Source organism: Cucumis melo, chromosome 6, assembly GCF_025177605.1.
Source record: "Cucumis melo cultivar AY chromosome 6, USDA_Cmelo_AY_1.0, whole genome shotgun sequence".
Lineage (NCBI taxonomy): Eukaryota > Viridiplantae > Streptophyta > Magnoliopsida > Cucurbitales > Cucurbitaceae > Cucumis > Cucumis melo.
The window spans coordinates 36074341-36091721 of record NC_066862.1 but is presented as its reverse complement, the minus strand read 5'-3'; the positions used below and the strand labels follow the sequence as shown (position 1 = coordinate 36091721).

The following is a 17381-nucleotide window of genomic DNA, read 5'->3' as shown; positions in this document are numbered from 1 at the left end:
AGAACTTTCTATTACTAACATAAAATGACTATTTATAACCTTCTAAAGAAATCAAACAATTAACTAATTAATTCTAAAATAATAATTGATCTTAATTAACGACTAAACAAAGGAGCGTATGCCCATTCCTCTTAGTCATTTTATATTCTCATCGGCCCTTCACTTTTAAATATATATTACTATATAAATCTATTCAAACTCACGAAAAAATATATACTTTCACCAAAAAATTATGCTTATTGAAACCAACTAATTATTCATCTTTTTCAAGTTCATTATTATTAGTGTGTATTTTATGTTTTCTAGGTTTGGAATTTGTGAGTCTTGGTTGGTTGCAGTCTTTTCATCTTCTTTCTTACTTGGGTAATTTTGGTTCGATGATTTTTAAAAATGTGGCCTAAAGATGTAAATATATATCTGGATTCAATAAAAAAAAATGTTCATTGTTGAATTTCTTTTGTTTCACCACGGGATATAATCTAATAATATTAATGAAATCAACTAATTACTCCAAATTTGAGCCAAGTAAGTATGGTGGGTATGAGTTCAACTTCGCTCCAAATTGAATTTTCAATTAAGTACTAACACTCTATTTGGAGTTTATGTGATGAAGGGAAATCAAACTTTTGATTTAAACTCAGGTTTTGATAATTTGACAAAAAGTGTCAAATATACTCACAGTTCAAATTAAGTTTAGGTTGACTTAACTGACACATCAAATCAAATAGAGTCAAATAATTCAAGAGTGTGCAACTTTGCGTTTTGATTCAAAACATATCTTTTTTGAGATTCATCCACTCTTATACATGCATAAATACGGATATTTGTTGAATGAGAAATTTTGGATCAATTGCAAATTACCTCCTTTATTTCTCAAATTAATAGCAAAAATTTTAATAATTAAAAGTTGACACGTGTCTAAATTAAATTTGAAGACATAAATTTGACGAATTACAATGATGTCACGTGCTTTCATCTTGAGTACAGTTGCATCAAGTTAATTATTTTAGTCTAGTTAAATATTATTTATTTCGAAAGTCTAAGTGAGAAAAAAAAAAAGGAAAAGAAAAAAGGCTTAATTTAGCCCAAATGAATCAATATAGTTGGACTCGAGTGGCCAAGGCGATAAGCCAATCCAAGTTCACAAAGCTCATTTGAGAACTCTATAACTAGAGAAGTTATCTTTATTTGTGGAGTTTATAAATTTAGACTTCTTAGAATCCAAAGAGAATTTACCAAACAAATCATAAGAATACACATTCAATCAAAAGAGAATCAGATGATCAACTACTAGAAATTAAATTACATTGCATTATAATCTATGTTAACATAAAGTTCAATTCCACAAAAACACGTTTACCCAGAAATCTCATGCAAACATATATTTTTCAAAGGTTTATTTTTTTCAAGATTTGAGAATAACAAACAAATGATTATAAGGTATTTCATCTATTTATTTTCTCTCTTTTAGTACAACGACTAATCGGAACTACATGTTTTGCACACATGTTCCTAACTTTGGAAATAAAAAATACGGATATAAGTTGAAATAAAAGTTACTTAATACTATTTTTTTTTGTATTTAATCAAATCAATATTACTCAAAATAAATTTGAATTGATATATATTTTTAAGTTTCTGAATTGAATTTTTGATCTATTAGTTCCGGTATTTGATAACAAGAAAACAAAGAAATAAATTACTTGTAATTTAAATTATATTTATTTCAAAATTATGCATAATTTTTGTAAATTTATAGAAAATTTGAAAAATAAAAAACAATACAAACTCATGTCAAAATATTAAATTGTTATAAACACAATCAGTGGTGTGTTTTTTTACAAAAATTAAAAAGCAAAAAAGTTATAAAAACATCAAATAGTCCATACTCTCTTCTTTCTCACTCTGCCAATCTCTAAATTATTTGAATCTTTTAACAAATTACTTCAACCTCAAAAGCAAGCTATTTGATAACTTATAAAAATATAAGTTACTTTTCATTTTTATTCAAGATGGTTAAGGAAAGATGGTAGAAAATGCATCAAATAGACTTTGAAATTATATAAATTTGCAAAAGTATGCAATTATGTGTTTGCAAAACTTAAATCTTGAAAAACTATAAAAGTTTTCATTTCTATAGCAAGATTTTTCAAAAAAAAGGAGAAATCAACTAAGGAACAAGTTGTTGCAAGGTTGGACGTACATAGAAGAGGCATTACAAAATCATCAGGAGAGGAAACTTTGCGGAAGAAATAAAGAAGTGCATGTTAAACGACTGAGAAAGTAAAAAAATGTCGACTAGGCATTAAGATTAATCCGAACGCATACCGTGTGAAATCCAACACCTAAGAAGAAGACATTAGAGCATGGACCTAGATTATTTAATGTTAATGCATCTACAAAAGGCAAGAACATTACGAAAAAGACCCTAAGATAGTGCAAATATTCTTCCTTAGACCAAGGAAACATGCTTAATGAGGAACAAACAGAAGGAAACCATACTTGCGAAGGTCTATATATATGGACGCATGTGAACTAAAAGAAGTAGGAGAATATATCAAGATCATACGACAGAAACCTCTGCCAAAATTCTTCAATCAATTGTTCATCTAATAATCAAGATGTGAAGAAGTGCAATTCACCACTGGAGCCAAAGAAAGTAAGAAATTGTGATTAGTTGCTTGACATCAATCCTATCTTCCACCTTGTATTTAATTTTGTGTTGTATTAGTGAAATAAGGACTAAAAAATCTTCTATATTCCTCGACATGAACACTAACAATATCACTTTTAATTCATTATGTTCTTTTTCTTCATCATGAGTAGCTAAATCTTGCAATGGGTTGAAAAGATGGTCTAACATTCTAGAAAAGCATCAATAAATAAACTTTAGTTCTTTTAAGTTAAAAAAGAAGTTAACACTTGAGTCAATCGAAAGATTGGTTCAAGTACAATAAGCTAACTACTCGAAAGAATAAGTTGCTAAGTTTTAATTAAATGAATATGGAAATAATTTTAGAAATATGAGTAAGTCTAATGTGTACAATGACATCATTTACATCTACAAATAGAGCATTCTATTGTCAAAAGGTAGCTTGTCTTAATTAATAGTTGGACACTTAAATGTTACTTATGCATGGTTTGGAAGGAATGTCGGAAAACTAATTTCTCAACTCTATTCATCGCATAGAATTTCTTAGTTTTTGTCTATTTTACACTTGGTTACTCAACACTCTCACCAAAAATTTTCAATAAAATGTATTTGTCAAAAACACTGAATAATGAATATAAGTTATTTAGGTTCTTTGCCAAAAGCTCAACTTAGACATATATTATTTGATCATAAATGCCAAAATCGTTGTGTTTGATTTTGGACTCACCAAAAAATCTATTTTAAGTCTATACTTGGACATAGGAAAACTTGTAATACTCATTCTACGCATCATACTCTAAATCTCAACACATTGTATATCTTATTGCATGCTAAGTGGTGGTGTTCATAATCCACAACCTTATCGCACAAACTATAATTAACAACAATCTTCCTTTTCTCCTCCTTCAATATATCAACATCGCACAAACTTTTACTATCTATATCTATTCTCGATAGAATCTTAATTTTTGTTATATTTTTTTAAATGTTTTGATTCACTTTTTATAGTAAAAGTGTTTATAGGAAATTTGGTTAGATTGAAATATTATTAACCAAAAAGGCATGAATAATGGCAATAGCGTAATTTTGTGTGTTCCAACAGTTTGAAAATTGCAACGGTCAAAAAAGTTATTTATATACACACACACACACTCCGTACTTACTTGAAACATCTACACCGTCCATCCATTCCCCGCACTTCGTTAATAATGAATATAACAATTAACAAACATATATTTTCATCAACGGAACTATTTATTCAACAACCAAATCGAGGACGCCCTGAAAATGGAGGTATTTTGAAAGCTTTCAAAAACCTCCAACACCATACAAAATCGTTTTTGCCTTCCCTCTTTCTTCAATTCCAGACACATTCATGCCTCCAAAAATGGTGCATCTCAAGTCCAATGATTATTGGGCTTTCCTGGTATCTTCTCTTGTTCTTGATTTCATTTTTTATTCTCAGTTTCTTTGATATATATATATATATATATATATATATATATATATATATATATTTTATTTTAGGGGAAAATGGGATATTTGTTTTGTTAGCTTCATCTTTGATTATTCTCTTTTTCACCTTTTGTCTTGAATTTTAAATGTTATTTCTTGTTCTTTGTTTGTATTATTTTGTTTTGGTTTTCTTGTGGAGATCGGATTGATTGATTTTTCAATGTTTGATTTCTAGGTTTTAATGCTTGAGTAATTGGTTAATATATATTATGTGATTAATTTTCTGTTCCTCAAATATTCTTGTGTATCCATATCATACCTTTTAAATTTTGCTTGCAAATCGAGGGGAGAGGGTAATGCATAATTTTCCTGGTTATTGCTTCATTTTAATGACTCACAATCTCAGATTGACAATCAAAATGTTTAGAAAAAGAGATGACGTTCATGACTGATGTTTAATGTTTATTTGTTCGTTTTGCTTTTTGGGATTGTTATCGACTATTTTTGGTTTGCTTTTTCACTTTTCTTTTTTACGTACTTTTGGAACCTTAGCTAGTTTTTAAAATTGATACATTATTTGTTTTAGATTTTAAAACTTATCTATGTTTTGAACACTTATCTTGATATTAGATAATAAAACTAAGGAAGAGTTTCTTCATTATTTTTCGAAATTGATGACAATAAACAGAGGCCTTATATAATGAGGCTTTTTTTGGTGTGTAATTTCTGATTGAGACAGGAAGAAATTGAAGCACCCATGTGGGTTGATCTCTCTTTAGAAGGGAAGCCCTACAATCAGAACATGTAAGTGCTGATAAAATTGGTCAAGGTACACACAGATTAGTATATTTTCTTTTTAATAATTTATTATACTAATTCCTCGTATGCGTTTACTTCGAATGCAGTGATGATAAATGGTTCTATACACACCATCAGTAAGCACCCATGTAGCTTCTCTGTTTATAAACTTGATGTTAAATACATAAATTCATGATTTTGTTCCTTGTGTTTTTCTTAAAATTACATATACACGTATCAGGGCCCACCAAAGTTCGTCTCATGACCTGAAATTAGCATTTTCTCAGCTTTATGATGAGGGAAAGACTTTGGATTCTGAATTAATAAAAGCGTCTTCTTCTCCAACCCTTCCTGACTCTGTCTCAAGATCAAGAGGGAAAGACTTTGACGGTAGGAAGTGCAAAGGCAACTGTCAAGGTTTTGCAATGAATAAGCAAATTGTAGGTGAGAAGCTAATCTCAGGATCAACCACTAAATTGAACTCTAAATCAAGCTTTACAAACTCAAAAGGAATCTCGAGTTCAAAGTCAAGTTTGGTTCCTTATGCAAGTGGTTTTATTGAAAACGTAATTCCAAATGTTTCAGTTATTGGTTCGAGTTCAGAGGGAAAGGAGTCAGTTGACAGCAGAACGAGCAGCACAATCATATCTGGTATCGGCCACCAACAAAAACATAAGCCAATGGAGGTAATAAGCCAACCATTGAGCAGTTCTAGTAAACTTTTGTCTGATATGAGGAGAAGTCTTAGGAAAAGCCATGCCACCAGACAAGCATCTAGATTGGAAGTTAGTAACTGTCGAAGACAATCAAGTGGCCATAACTCTAGCATATCCTCCTCTCTAAATCCTAGTTTTGGTTCTAAAAACATCACCAAAACATCAGAACATCACTTGAAAAAAAATAGTCAATGCGTTGGAGGCTTTTCCAGGATGACTCAAGCATCAATAAACAAGTCCAAAGTTTCAAGTGTTCTGTCAAGCACGTTAAAGATCCAACTGGAGGATGTGAGTTCTAACTCAAGGAGGGTTGGTAAACTAAATAATGCTAATCCTGAGGCTGCAAAACCAAAGGTGAGAAGCTGTTAGAATTTAAGATTGAGATATCTATATTGTAAAATTAATTTTATCAACCCAATTTGGTAACTTCTAGTCAAACTCAAGATTTTCTTGCAATCAATTTTGTGTCAGAGAAAAATGGTATTGAAAATTTTATTTTTTCAGTCAGCAAACTTAATGTCAGGGAGATGTACTTAATCTTGTTTGTTATTCAACCAGATACTTCGTCCTAAAGCTTCTTTACTACTGCAAAGAAACGATCAAAACAGTTGCTTAAATCTGAAGAAAAAGGAAGGTCTAGAAAGAACAGGAAGATGCAAAACAGTAGAAACCGGAAAGGAGAATGCAATGGGAAGAATTGCTTTGAGTCAGAAATGCAAAGGTAGAGTCATTCCTTCAACTTTTAGTATGGTCAAGGATCAGAAAAAGGCACAACATAAGGTTCCACTAAGACTCGGCAGACGAAGTGTGTTTAGCTTGAAGGTAAAAAACATAGTAGGTTCCAACTATTTTCAAATATAGAAATCCATACTTGCATGATTCTTTCTGGAATAATAGTAATTGGTGTCTCAAATAATTGGTGTCTCAAATGGAAAGATTGCACTTGTTCATAGGATGGATTGAATTAATCCCAATCACAACATCTCTTTCATTAAGATAAAAATTTGGATCAATTAGTGATATTCTAAGAAGCACGGTGATTTTAGTTTTGATAGCGTGTTCGTGTCCAATACGTGTACGACACTTGCTAGTGTAGCAAATATGTTAGACGTGCATAAAAAACTTGTTATGTAGACTAAAAAATACATATAACACAATAATAATAAATTTTGAGTGTGAAATATACATCAAACTAAGTTTTTCTAAATATATAAATGTATCAATTCATTACTTTGAATTTTCTTTCAACATAAAAGTGATATTTTTTTCTAATAAAAAAATGACAAATTTTAATAAATGTGTCTTTTCCTTGTCATGTCCTAAATTTTTAAAAATGCCATGCCATGTCGCAATGTCTGGGTCATATAGGTATTAATAAGTAGATCAATTTGGATCAAATTTATTAACATCTTCATTTGATGAACCCTTTTATACTTTTCACAGCAACAGGCTAAAATATGTCATCCAAGTGAAGGAAAGATTCTGGAAAATGGAAGCAAAAGGGTGTACTTCCGTTAAGTGATCTGATGAAGTCTGTACGTATATTGTGTAACTTCTCTCTACACATACAAAAGGTATTTATGTTCTTTGTGCAGAGACGTTATATTTTTTTTCTACTTTACCAGACACCAAAAGGAAGATCAATAATAGAGGGATATGAACAAATATAGCAAAATGTTATTGCCTTTTTACATCTTCTGTTGATCCCTAGGATCCTTAAAAATTGCTATAGGATTAACAATTGAGAACCAGCCAAAACCAAATTAACACATGTAGTGGATGATGAGGTTGATGATATCAGATAAAGATCATACCGAACTATGAATTCAAAGATGCTGCTATCTTTCTCTATGGGACCGACCACATTGAGTCACATTGTTCTAGAAACTTGGGGTCCCTCTTTCAATTTTTTTTCCTATCAAGTAGGGTCAAGTCACAATGAAAATCTAAACGAGATCTAATCTAATTTTGTGTTTATTAAGAGTCTTATTTATGGAAGAATTATATGGAAAGCTGACTGTTGTAATAAGGTGGTTAACATTTGTATGAATTGGATGTATGGGACAAAAATTTTCATGTTAAATTCATTTTTTGTTGCATAATTTGAAGTTTAATTTTATTTCGTATACTTTAAAAAAAATCTAATGACAATAAGAGATTTGCCGTCGTAAGCAAACCTCTGCTTATCAAATTAGAATTTGTATAAACTTCGATCAATACTACCTATAACTTATGTAACGTAGTACAGTGACAAGACGGGCGAACTTTAGAGTGCCTTAAGCTTTTCTTGGATCCAAGGGGTTGTTACTGGGGGGTTATGTGTGTTGTGTTTGCAAGGAAATTAAAGACTTGAATTTAGAGTTCGCAAGTGTAAATTGAGAATTGAAATGAACTTGATTTGAATTAGAAGAGACAGAATCCACCCATTTGCCATTTGCTTGGTTGATCATAGAACTTCTAAAAATGTGCAATGTTTGCGGATCTAATTCTTAACCAATGTATGTACTCGAGAAAACTCAATATACATCTCCAAATGTGTTGGTTAGTTTCTTAAATAACTCGTTAATACAAAGCATGAACTTGAAGTATTCATTCAATAACAGTACAATAGACAAGTACTCTATTACTGAACTAAAACCCAAGTCTCAAACCAAATACAATAGGTTTAATTTCAATCCTATCCTAAGTTAGAAAACAACGTACCTCTCAGCCACTCATAATGTATTAAGATGAGCCTTAATGTTGATTAAATCCAAGATACAATAGAAAATAAATGTTGGGAATGAAAATACAAAGAAAATCATGTTGTGAAGGAGTACGCTATTTGCACCAACAACGTTGCAAAACTCTAATTTTTCTTCTCTCTTCATGATTGATGCTCTGGAGCTCCGTTTTGGTGGCCAATTCTAGTGATAAATGTATAAAATCATAAAATAACTCCAAATAAAACCAATGAAAGTAGCACATATTGTCAGTGTTAACATTTAACTTTTACCGACTGGGATCGATTAAATCATACATAACAATATTTTCACAAAATTAAAGGAGAGATACAAGAAGTAGATATTCTAATTAATAGATAACATTTTTTTAAAAAAAAAAAAAAATAGACAAGGAAAGTAATAAACTATAAAGACTAAAATAATATGTTGAAGTAAAATTTTTTTTTTTTATTGAGTTATATAGTCATGTTATCATGAAAGTGGTAATAGAAGGTGAGAAGTAGGCATTATTTATAACATTGTTTGTATAGGGGAAAGAGAAGGAAGAGAGGAAGATGGAGTATATTTTGGTTGGGAATAGAGCATGAAACAAATTAATTAAATGGGATATTGATGCATTAATATTATGATATTGATGGTGAATGAAAACAAACAAAAGAAAAAGAAGGAAACTTCAAAGAACCTGTGTTGTTTAACTTTTAATACAAAATAGAGCCAAAGCACTAAACATCTGTCCCTTTCCCCTACCTTAATTACTTATCCCTTCCCCTCCCCCTCTCTCCCTCATAACTTTTCAATTATAATTGTCCTTCATCTTCTTTTTCTTTTTTATAAACTTCTTAATAAAGTCATATGGATTCCATCATTAAAATCCATTTGTATTTACTTGGCATGTTTTTTTTTCCAACTAAAATAAATGTTAAAAAACTTTTATTTTTACTCAAAATTTCAAGTTATATTAATTCTCTCAATTTTGTCAAAACGGACATAGTTTAACTTGGTTACATTAAACAAAATAACTTATTTTAACCTCTATTGTTGTTTCTTATTCATTCATTTATGCAATACTAATGTATTTATAAGTTGAATTTAATAATCAATATTCAATGTAGTTCAAATCTTCTCAATCTCATTTGTATTATATATAAAAATATACAATATAATATTTGAAAGTTGAGAATTAAAAAAATAGTAAATTATATCATCAACTAATTTGTTAGAAGTGAAAAGTTTTTCTTTGAAATTTGTTGAGAAAAGGGGGAGTCCTTTTGGATGATTTTGTTGTACTTTTTGCGTCCAAATTTAAAAGTTTTGTGCTGGTGAAGAACAGATAAAGTATATTATTATTATTTTTTCCGATTCACACTCAAAGATTACTCAAAAGGCAGGGAATTATTATATAATTAAAAAATAAAATTGAATTTTTAGGGAAAATAATGTATCCATTTTTGTTTATTTCAATTATTGGGATGAAAAATGACAAATTAGAGACTATAAGTTTCAGTGCCTTCAAAAATAGTTAATCTCTATTTATCACGTTGTGACAAACTATTGTTTTTTTTCTAAGAAATTTTTGTTCATTTTTTTTTTCTTTTGTAACATTACTATTTTTGAATTAAGAGAAAAAAAGAAAAGAGAGGAGAATATCCACATTTTTATTCTCTCATCCCCCAATCTCATCACATATATTATTCCACTTTTGCATTGCCCCAATAATATCATTAGGACCTTTTCTTTTTATTGGTTTATTCTACTCTTAATTAAATTTCAATACGGCTTAAAGATATGTTTTAATTTTGTGGTTAAAAATCTTGAAATGAAAAGTAGAAGGAAGTATATATGTATCAAATTTGATTGTGTTTTTTTTTTCTCTCTAGAAAAATATATTGACAATTATCTAAATATATAGTTTAATTGATTAACAGTTTCTCTTTAGATTGGAAAAGAAAAGTTGTTAGAAAAGGTTTGTTTTATTTGAACTCTTTTATCCTAAAAGGTTATTCTAAAAGTAATTATCAAACGTACATTTCAAATTTTCTTCTTCTTTTTTTTTTTTTTTTATTATTATTATTATTATTATTGTTTAATTTTAGTATAGATTGTAAAGTGTATAGTTTTAGTATAGGCCATTCTTTTGAACTTTGTTTTAGTGTAACCATGGGGAAGAGAGATTCAAACAAATAGACTTAAATGCTATCAGGAACTAATTCACATGCTTAATTTTAGCAATAAATTAAGTAGGGTTAGTGGTGTGTGATTTAAAGGATTTTCCTTTTTATAGTTTCATTTGTGATATGATAATTTTCCACATTCAAATTTAGATGACAGAGTTCAACCAGAATTGAATAACACGGAATTAGGTTAAAGGTAAGTGTTATTTAGAAAAACGATCGAAACCGACTTGCACCCGTTCTCTATAAATCAAACAAAAGATGGTGAGGTGTTTTTGGAGGTTGTGAAAGGAAGGATAAATGTGTAAATTTAAGACCAAAAATTGTCGCCATTGATGAAATCTCTGTTGGGGTTGCCCTTTTACATTATATCATTATTCCTCCTCTCTTAATAATTCATTTATCCTTTCTCACTTCTATATCTTTAACACTCCGAACTCACATTCTCACACACAACAAAACAACGATAACACCTCACTACCTTCCATTTGCTAGTTAACCAAAAACTCTTCCTTCATATCCATGGCCACCACCTCCCAAACATCCGATGACGAAGAACTAGAACACGACGAATCAGAAGATGAAGAAGAACACTCCAACGCTGCGTTTTGTCAGAGCTTATACGGAGTTGGTTCTGTTCTCGACCCAACAACCAAATGGGTTCGAGAATGGAATTGGGTCTTCCTCCTCGTCTGTGCAGCGGGGCTGTTCGTCGACCCTTTGTTTCTCTACACGCTTTCCATAAGCGAGTCGTGGATGTGCGTTTTTATTGACGGGTGGTTGGCCATCACCGTCACGGTCCTCCGCTGCATGGGCGATGCTTTGCACCTTTGGAATATCTGGGTTCAGCTGAAGACTGCTACAAAGTCATCCTTTGCAGCTGGTAGGGGCGAGGGTGATGCGAGGGATGAAAATAGAGGGCTTAGAGATAGTAGCCCACGCGCCGTCGCTCTCCGGTATTTGAAGTCCAAGAAAGGCTTCTTTTTTGACCTCTTTGTTATTCTTCCTTTTCCTCAGGTATTGTTTTTACCTTACCCACATGCATCAAAATGATGCATATAATATTCTCTTCTTTTAATTCTATCAAATTTTTATTTTTATAAAATATTTAGCACTCAATCCATTCACAAAGAGTAGAAGAGTTATATGTTTAGTTTATAAACTTCACATAAATGAGATTAATGTGTTTTCTCTTAACACTCTCTCTAACCCAACAAATATATTTTCAAAGCTTTTTGTTGGATTTGTATCCGTTTTAGTTTATGTTTTAAATTTTCTAAAATTTGTGTTTGGTTTTTATACTAATATAAAAAAAAAAGGTTTAGAGCATGAGTGAAATTGTTTAATCCTAGAACCAACTGTATAAAAATTTGTGTTTTTTTAATATTGGATCTATGTAGAAAAACTTCTATAATTATTTGGCCAAAACATACATCGGTGTCTATTTTATTTTTATTTCTAGTTTTTTGGAAATTCAATACTTAGATGCATCATCTTTATGGCATTTCGAACTTATCACATACATATAAAAAATTAAAATATTTTTAGACAACATAAGATGAATTTATCACATGAACAATTTAATAAAATCCTATAAATTAGATATGTATTACTTGAGAAACATCTAGTGGATAATTTAGTAGAATCAAACAAAGATAGATATGTATTACTCGACTATTGAAATATGTTTTTACTTTACATAGTTTCCTTAACATGAATTTTATCATTCTTAAAAAAAAAAAAAGATTAGAAAAATTATTAAATTTCCAAAACTTTCATGTAAAATTTGAAAACAAGTTAAAAAAATAAAATGACAAAACAGTAAACACTTTAATTTATTCTGAAAAAATTGAAATGGGTATAAAAGGGGATTTGAATTATTAGCGTGCATATAAAATAAAAAACTAAAAATAATGGAACAATTTTGAATAATTTTATTTTTTATAGAAACATAAGTTCAAGTTTAGGGTTTGGGAAATTGGGGATGGATGAATAATAATACAATAACAGAAGAATAATGTAAGAGAGAGTGTTTCATACCAAAATCTTTAATATCTATGTCCTTTGTCAGAAAATGTTCTTGAAACATGTTTGGTCAATTTTTTATTTCTTGAAAAAAGATTATAAACTTCTGATAATTAAATCCAACAAATTCTAAAAAACGAATGGAAACAGAATTTTCAAAAATAAAAGAAAAAAAAAATTATACAATATAATTTGTTTTCTGAATATAATTGTGATTTAACATAAAGTGGCATACAATTATTAAATATATTATTGAAACAAAAAATGTTTATAGTTTATTTATTTTGGGGAGTACATGATCGAATTAATAATACAATGTGATGTTTGGGAAACTGTTGAGTTTTTGGCAGAGGAACATGTGAAATTTGGATGTCTTTTTGTGTAGGACGACAATCATGAATTTCCCCTTTCGGTTTTTTCCTTAACATCTCTTGTTTTTTTTTTTTTTTTATTTATCATTTACTGATTTTGATTTTGATACGGGAATATATTGGGATTCGATATCTTCGTTTTGTATGTGATTTTAATACTTTAATGTCTAAATATCGAAAGAAATCGAAAATTGTGATAATCAACGTCACTTATAGACACAATGTTTAACATTTCACATATTTTGAAATTTTGTTATATTTTTGTTATATTTGAAAACAATCATTATAATTGAATCAGATTTTTTTCTTTTATTTTTTGAAATGATTTGGATGTTGTTGGCATGCAGGTTGTATTATGGGTAGTAATTCCCAGAATAATGAAAGAAGGATTAGTGACAATGGTGATGACAGTATTATTAATAGTATTTTTGTTTCAATATTTACCAAAATTGTATCATTCTGTTTGCTTATTACGACGTCTCCAAAACCTTTCTGGCTACATCTTTGGCACTGTTTGGTGGGGCATTGCTCTCAATCTCATTGCTTACTTTGTTGCTGCCCATGTAAGTACTTCTTCAACTTCATCCCCAACCCTCCACCCTTCTAACTTCTTCATTCCTTAGCTACAATTATATCTATAAACTCCCATATTTCAACCTAACAACACTACTTACTCTTAACCACTTCCTTAGAAAAATCTCCCAATTTATTATACGATTCTATAAACATACTTGTGTAAAAAATATTCTTGAAAGTCATTTATAACTATCGGATATAATGTATTGGAGTGTCATTTGTGTATAAATATGGTGTTGGTTTGAAATTTACATCAAGATCACAAAAGAAATAGACTAAAGTGATCAACAATACAAGTAGGCTTGAGCCAAGAGTTTCTTTCCAACACCAACAATAATCTCTAAGCTAGTTTCATGAAGTTTAGCTCAAAGTTCAAATTATCACTCCCATGAGATAGGTAACCTTATACGCAAATGATTTTTGGATGCAAATTTTAATTAAAATAAATTTAAAAGATTTAGCAAAATATTATAAGCGTACTACTTATCCCACATTAGAAAAATTATTTAAGATACAATGATGGACTCCAAAAAGTTATGTCTTTGATTTCTATTTGTCACTAGTTAGACTAAACACTTTAAAGCTGGATTGTGTTAGCTCTAATTAAACTTCCTTTACGTATTCTTTACTTTAAAGTAGAAAAAAATGTGTGAGTGCCGAGTTATACATATATTCAAGAAAGAATTAATGTATATATACGAATGAAGGCTGCAGGTGCATGTTGGTATCTATTAGGGGTACAGAGAGCAGCAAAATGTCTTAAAGAGCAATGTAGATCAGCAACAAGCAACAGCTGTGGGCTGAGATTGTTATCATGCAAAGACCCAATCTTCTATGGACCAAACAATATGAGAATGGGAAGAGATAGAGGAAGATTTGATTGGGCAAACAATAGGCAATCGAAGTTCATGTGTTTAGATACTGCTGATAACTTTGATTATGGAGCTTATAAATGGACTGTTCAACTTGTTGTCAATCAAAGTCGATTGGAGAAAATCCTTTTCCCCATCTTTTGGGGCCTCATGACTCTTAGGTATCTAATTCGGCCGCTTCCATTTTCTTTTAGATATTGCATATTTATCTCTATGCATCGAATTCGATTACATATAAGCTACAGAAGAAAATATAGTTTTAAAAATATCTAACATTTAAAAACGAACGTTTAATTTTATTCTAAATAATGGGGTTTATATAGTTTTATATTTTAATTTGTGAAATTGGATGTGTGTGAGGAGATCACAGTACCTTTGGGAATTTGGAAAGCACAACTGAATGGCTGGAAGTTGTGTTCAATATCATTGTTCTCACCAGTGGACTCTTATTGGTCACCATGTTGATTGGAAATATCAAGGTACCTTCCTTTTTTGTGTGTTTTAGAAGTCAGGTTCTTTCTGTTGAATTTAAAAAGAAAAAGAAAAAAAAAAAACCCAATGAAAATCAAGCCAATTTGGTATTAATGTGTTTACGAATATGTGTGAAGGTGTTTCTACATGCAACAACGTCAAAAAAACAAGGAATGCAGCTGAAGATGAGGAACCTAGAGTGGTGGATGAGGAAGCGACGGCTGCCACAAGGGTTTCGTCAGCGTGTTCGGAACTACGAGCGGCAACGGTGGGCGGCGATGCGGGGCGTGGACGAGTGCGAGATGATAAAAAACCTACCGGAGGGGCTTCGACGAGACATAAAGTATCACCTTTGCTTGGATCTAGTTAGGCAGGTGCCATTGTTTCAACATATGGATGATCTTGTTCTTGAGAACATTTGTGACCGTGTCAAGTCCCTCATCTTCACTAAGGGCGAAACAGTGAGTTTCAACTGAAACCCTACATTTTTTTTTTGGTTTTATTATTAACATATAAAAAATGTTTCTAAAAATCCAAAATTCAAAAAGGTATATTTTTTAATTTTCTTTTGTTAAGAATTTAAAGGGAAGTTAAATAAAATTAGTTGTTGTTAATGTTAGTTGAATTGTGTGTGCATGTTTAGATAACAAGAGAAGGAGATCCAGTACAAAGAATGCTATTCGTAGTGCGAGGGCATCTCCAAAGCAGCCAAGTCTTACGCGACGGCGTAAAAAGCTGCTGCATGTTGGGCCCCGGCAACTTCAGCGGCGACGAGCTTCTATCCTGGTGCCTCCGCCGCCCTTTCATAGAGCGCCTTCCACCGTCCTCCTTTACTCTCGTGACACTCGAGACCACTGAAGCCTTCAGCTTGGAGGCCGAGGATGTCAAGTATGTAACCCAGCACTTTCGCTACACCTTTGTCAATGACAAGGTCAAGCGCAGTGCCCGCTACTACTCCCCAGGCTGGCGCACTTGGGCTGCTGTTGCCATCCAGCTAGCCTGGCGCCGATATCGCCATCGTCTCACACTCACGTCCTTGTCGTTTATTCGGCCCCGGCGCCCACTCTCACGGTGCTCTTCCTTGGGGGAGGATCGCCTCCGCCTCTATACGGCGTTGCTTACTTCTCCTAAGCCCAACCACGACCACTTTGATTTTTGAATCAATATCTCTTCTTTGGCATTTTCTTGCCTTTCAATTGGATTTTCTTTTTTGTTTTGGCTGTACAGATTGGGATGCCTTGTAAGAGAATTCTTCCAATTTCTTTGTTGTTATGTCATATATATTATCGTGTTCTAATTACAAAGTTAAAAGAAGAAAATATTTTTATAGAAAGTGATTTTTTTTATTTTCAAAAATAAAAGATATTTTAGAAAAACTTAGAATCGAGTTAGTTCTAATCATCTTTTGAAATATTATTTTCTTTTTAATATTTACCGGATTGTTAAAGATTTTTTTTTTCCGATTCTTATACAAACACTCTTGAGGTAAGATATCGCTACTCACACATTTCCACATAAACTATTTGGATCATATTATTTGTAACACTTACAAAGTAGACCTTATCCATAGCATTACCAAAAATATTATATCACACACTACCTTATCCATATGCTATGCAATCTTTAGTTTTATTACTTGAACATAATCACTTGTATACCAACAACATACAATCAAGTTTATGTAAAATAACTTTCGATTTAATTGCTTATTTGAATAGAGTTATGCAAATAAAATAACAAATTATTTTATTAATAGTCAATATAAATTGTCTATTCATTTACGATCTACATATTTAGGGCATAAAATCTAACAATCTCTCACCATGCTTAAAGCTAATGGCATACTTCACAAATACAAGATGATATGGATATCTTGTAGACCTAAATTCTCTGGATGACTCTCTAACACTTTAGCCATGAGAATCTTTGTAAAGGATCAACAATATTCTGCTTTGATACTATCTTAGTGATAATCATGTCTCCTTAATTATAGCACGGTCTCTCTAATCAGGGGTGAATATTTCTTCGATGATGGGTTAGTTGTTCATGATGAAATGGCGGATCTAATTCCCTTTTAGAGGGTGTTTGGTGGTCCATAATGGGATGAGTTAGTAATGTAATATAATCCCAAATCCATGTTTGGATCGAGTGTATTAGGCCCAACTTGTTATACAAAACTAATTTTCATTCCAACAATTTTCAATCCAATACTCTTATTTCTCATTGTTTTCATGCTTCGTGTTCTCATTTCCATTCCATTTTTAATTACTAATTACACTATCCTGATTACATTAGAACTCTCAAAACAACCGCTTATAGGGATAAGTGGTTGGGAAAGGCCTGAAATCAAGTTCTTGTAACTATTTACAGGTAAAATAGGACTTGAATGTAAAAAATGAAACTAGCTACTGGTTCCAAACCTGAAAATTTAGGGCCTAATGATGGTGCACATTAGATAGAAAATCTGCACAAACAGCCCAAATTAAAATCTGCAAAACATTACCAAATCTACTTCAAATCAACAATTAACATATTTAAGCACAAATATCT

At 31.1% G+C, this 17381-nt stretch overlaps 2 protein-coding genes across 6 annotated transcripts; both read left to right on the top strand.

The window, feature by feature from the left end:
- Positions 1-3921: 3921 nt before the first annotated feature.
- On the top strand, positions 3922-7297 carry LOC103493364 (uncharacterized). 5 transcript variants are annotated; one of them, XM_008454073.3, is made up of 7 exons: positions 3922-4079; positions 4848-4912; positions 5014-5043; positions 5148-5350; positions 5492-5976; positions 6181-6343; positions 7066-7297. In XM_008454073.3, the coding sequence occupies exons 1-7, from the start codon at positions 4029-4031 to the stop codon at positions 7074-7076; spliced, it is 1008 nt and encodes a 335-aa protein (XP_008452295.1). In that variant the 5' UTR covers positions 3922-4028; the 3' UTR covers positions 7077-7297. The 5 variants fall into 5 exon arrangements, with proteins under 5 accessions (XP_008452295.1, XP_008452294.2, XP_050942726.1 ...); XM_008454072.3 differs by having other exon boundaries at positions 6181-6444; XM_051086769.1 differs by having other exon boundaries at positions 5194-5976; positions 6181-6444.
- A 3513-nt stretch (positions 7298-10810) lies between these two features.
- LOC103493365 (cyclic nucleotide-gated ion channel 4) lies at positions 10811-16164 on the top strand. Its single transcript, XM_008454077.3, has 6 exons — positions 10811-11533; positions 13260-13475; positions 14196-14521; positions 14731-14839; positions 14969-15292; positions 15475-16164. Exons 1-6 carry the CDS (start codon positions 11039-11041, stop codon positions 15988-15990), a joined length of 1986 nt encoding a protein of 661 aa, XP_008452299.1. The 5' UTR covers positions 10811-11038; the 3' UTR covers positions 15991-16164.
- The last annotated feature ends 1217 nt before the right edge of the window (positions 16165-17381 follow it).

Excerpts from the sequence above, each read along its gene's own strand:
- LOC103493364 (XM_051086767.1), top strand. The coding sequence starts at position 4,029 with ATGCCTCCAAAAATGGTGCATCTCAAGTCCAATGATTATTGGGCTTTC. Across the intron at positions 4,080-4,847 it reads ATGATTATTGGGCTTTCCTG|GAAGAAATTGAAGCACCCAT; the intron begins GTATCTTCTCTT and ends TGATTGAGACAG. Across the intron at positions 5,977-6,180 it reads CTGAGGCTGCAAAACCAAAG|ATACTTCGTCCTAAAGCTTC; the intron begins GTGAGAAGCTGT and ends TTATTCAACCAG.
- LOC103493365 (XM_008454077.3), top strand. The coding sequence starts at position 11,039 with ATGGCCACCACCTCCCAAACATCCGATGACGAAGAACTAGAACACGAC. Across the intron at positions 13,476-14,195 it reads CTTACTTTGTTGCTGCCCAT|GCTGCAGGTGCATGTTGGTA; the intron begins GTAAGTACTTCT and ends ATACGAATGAAG. Across the intron at positions 14,522-14,730 it reads TGGGGCCTCATGACTCTTAG|TACCTTTGGGAATTTGGAAA; the intron begins GTATCTAATTCG and ends AGGAGATCACAG.